Raw genomic sequence first — 3,574 nt, forward strand, 5'->3', positions numbered from 1 at the left:
CTTAAATACAGAAATTGATAAAGATACTGTCTTCCAATGATCTTTCTTACACAATTGCAATTGAGTAGACAGAAGAAACTGTGTATAGGTAATAACATGCCACATAAAGTCAATTAAATTTATTGGTATTAGCTTGTACCACTATACAACACTGCACTTGCTTCTGACAAAAGTCTCTAATGCATATACTACTCTGTCACTCGATTTCTGGAAATCCACATTGTGTGACTGAGTTCTAACTCATTTAATTTGCCTTAAGCAACAGAGCTTATAATTTCTATCAATGGAGCACAGTTTATCTATGACAGGTCAATATGTTTCATTCACTTCTGATATGATCCCACAGGTACCAGCATAAAAAAGATGAAGCCCAAACACATGTTACAGTTTATCTTGGATTGACAAATGGATTATGCATTAACTTGTATGTTTAATTTTGAAGGAGATTAATGAATAAATAATTAGATATTGTACAAAATAAGCTATCAAAACATTCTACCTATGATACAATTACATGATATTTCGATTCCTCATGCAGAAAAAGAGGAATTTATATACAACAGAATTATGATTCATAATAAAGGGGCCTAATATGGGAAAGCACATAGAAATGATGTCTGTGATGTTCATTAGCAACCACCCATCATTATAAACAAGAGCATTCCAACCCTGTAAGATGGAGGAGAGGGCATAAAAGCCTAGAAAAGTGAACACCAGGACCAGGATGCTCTGGGTGGCTCTGGACTCAGGGGATGCACTGATGGAAACATGAGTGACATGGATGTGTTGAACCCGCTGCTTGTGCCTGTAGAGAATGACAACCATGGATCCACCAGTCCAGGCAATGATCACAGAAAGCAAAACTTCAGGGATTACACAGAAAGCTATATATAGTGAGCCTGTGACTTCATTAAGACCTACAGTGGAGCAATATTTCAAATCTCTTGTATGTGTCAGGTTTTTGCTGTTCCCTTTGATAGACAGATACAAAGGGAAAATCATATTAATTACCATGAACAAGACCCAGCAGAGAAAAATGGAGAGTCCAATGTACTTTGGAGCTTTGACTTTCAGATCCTTCAAACAGGAGTCACTAGGGCTGATGGTGATGGCCTGAAAAACAGTCAAGAAACAGGTGGTGCCAATGGACATGTTTCTGCCAAGTCTTTGAATATACAAAAGAAGTTTGCAGCCAAAATCACTGATAAGCAACTTCATCCCCAAAACCTGTATTGCCATTATTACTCCTTTAGAAACAATGATCAAGGAGTTGGCTGTGAATAGGTGTGTGAGAATCAAATTCTTGGTCCTTAATGTCTGTTGAATGTAGTAATGGATGAGGTAGTAGGAAAGAAGAGAGAAATTTCCCAGAATTCCAACTGTGCTCTGAAGTAACAACACTGTTCCTATTGCCAAATCCTTGAGGTTCATTCTGTTATTTATCACCTCTTAATTATATGAATCATGGCAAAAATCACCTGGTGAAACAAAATTATTAATTGAAATTTCTATGGCTATGGTATGGGTGTGTCAGAATTACTTTTGCTTAAGATTGCAAAGCCAGTATTTGCAACACACCAAGTCATTGTGTTAAATAAAATTTAGCTTTGCAAAAATAATAACTCTTTGTAGGACTGCTGAAGTAGTCAAGTGAACATAATCATTGAAGAATAAATAGGGTAAAAATGTCAGTGATTTCATTGGATCTAATGTCTGGATCATGACACCATAGCAGAAATATAAAACAGGAATCAGCAATTTCTTGTCAGCATTGGTATAAGCAGGTATCTTACAGAATGGAAACAGTGATCACATTTTAGCCAATGTTTTGGAATTTGGAAATCTGTATGTTAGTGGAAATGATATACATTTACATGACAATCTATTCATAAATTCACAATTCATTCATAAAAGTTAACATCTAATTTTTGATTCTCCCACAGTTTCTTTAAGAGTGCTCAGCCTCAGCTGATACTCACATAGTGTTGTCCTATGCAGCAGTGTAAGTGATCAAGGAATTCACAAAGCCCACAAGCAGTGAAATAGATATAAAATAGGAAAAATAGGAGCTTTTACATTGTGAGCATAATTGAGCAAAGCCCAACACAGATCAGCACTTATCTTGTCTCTAAAGTGTAACATAGATATGAACTCATCTATGCACAATCCTAACTCACCCAGTTATACAGCATAACCCTATTATCAGTGACACAGTTTTGGATTGTACATGGATAAATGGCAATTTCATATATCTACTTTTTTGTGGAAGGCTTTAAGGCCTCACTGTATAATGTATGCTGGTCTGAAACTTTCAGCAAATATCCAAAAAAACTTCTGGATTCCTGGATTTGTCATACACCTAAAATTTTTGTTTTATTGATCTTTATTGAGTTTCATTTGTGATTTCCAATGAGAAGGCCATTTATGTGTTCTATGTGTCTTTTGAGGGGTTTCTTTTGTTAATGTTGCTAGAATAGCACGAATCATAAAACATAATAAGAACTGTTGGAAGGGTTGTTGAGATGTGATTGGTACTAAATGAGAGTCTCTACGGGACATATATAACCACAGGCACATATAATGACATAACCATGAAAGATCTATGGATGAAAATTGTGAGTTCATTATGATGCTCACTAGAATGCTACCCAGAGCCTTTGTTACACTAATCTGTTGGTAGCACAAAGCCCTTGCACACACAGAGATCTCCAGAGAAACCAAGAATGTTAAGTGTGCAGGACTGTCTTTTTTAATGGAAAAGATGTAAAGATGTAAAATTTGTTCTTTCCTTCCAGAAAGCTGGGGATTGGAAGTGATTAATAACCTAGTAATCTACCTTATCTATTGAGCAAGGCCTGGTCAATCTCTCAAAATCAAGACCAGAGATGCCTAATAGTCTAAATGACACTTAAATCTATATAGCCAGAGGCTTCTCCAGGCTCGCACAACAAGCACCAAGAGGTGTCAAATAGCCCAAATGACCTCTATGCTACCTTTATGACTGACACCAAACCAAAATCTTCCTTATGCTCTTAAGCTAATATGGGTAGAATGTCTCCACAGCCGATCTTCTTGGAGGAAATAACATGTATCCAGAGTTGAGTTTTTATCTAATTTAGCTTCCTTGTGCATAAGGCATTTTATTACACAAAGATATATTTTTTCCAAATCATATTGTATTGAAAAACACTCAGAATAAACCACTTGGCATCAGACTACCCAAATTTTGATCCAGGATGATGAAATAAACCTGAATCAAGATTTTATTCTCACCTCCCTACATGCTGCTGCCTGCCTTGACACATGAAGACACTCATTCACTTACTGTCCTTAATAAATTTTATGATGTTTGATAATGAAATAAAACTAGGAATGATATTCACCAAAGTACAGAGTTGTACCAAGGACATTTAAAAATTCAGTATGTTTTGGAGTTTCTTAGTTTTACACTCCTGGACAACTTGTCTGGACACACTGACAGGAGAATAGTGCAGACTTGTGAGGACAGAAATGAATGTTCACAGTCACAGAAAAGTACTCCAATATATGAGTAGTCAAGGGCTTAGTGTCATCT

At 36.2% G+C, this 3,574-nt stretch overlaps 1 protein-coding gene across 1 annotated transcript; it reads right to left on the reverse strand.

Moving 5' to 3' along the window:
• Positions 1-510: 510 nt before the first annotated feature.
• On the reverse strand, positions 511-1,431 carry LOC128124348 (vomeronasal type-1 receptor 4-like). Its single transcript, XM_052760487.1, has one exon. The coding sequence runs from the start codon at positions 1,429-1,431 to the stop codon at positions 511-513; it is 921 nt and encodes a 306-aa protein (XP_052616447.1).
• Between the last annotated feature and the right edge of the window lie 2,143 nt (positions 1,432-3,574).

Source organism: Peromyscus californicus, unplaced genomic scaffold (genome assembly GCF_007827085.1).
Source record: "Peromyscus californicus insignis strain IS unplaced genomic scaffold, ASM782708v3 Scaffold_4__1_contigs__length_199733344, whole genome shotgun sequence".
NCBI lineage: Eukaryota > Metazoa > Chordata > Mammalia > Rodentia > Cricetidae > Peromyscus > Peromyscus californicus.

Bases quoted from the DNA above. Each gene is read 5' to 3' on its own strand.
- LOC128124348 (XM_052760487.1), bottom strand. From the start codon at position 1,431: ATGAACCTCAAGGATTTGGCAATAGGAACAGTGTTGTTACTTCAGAGC.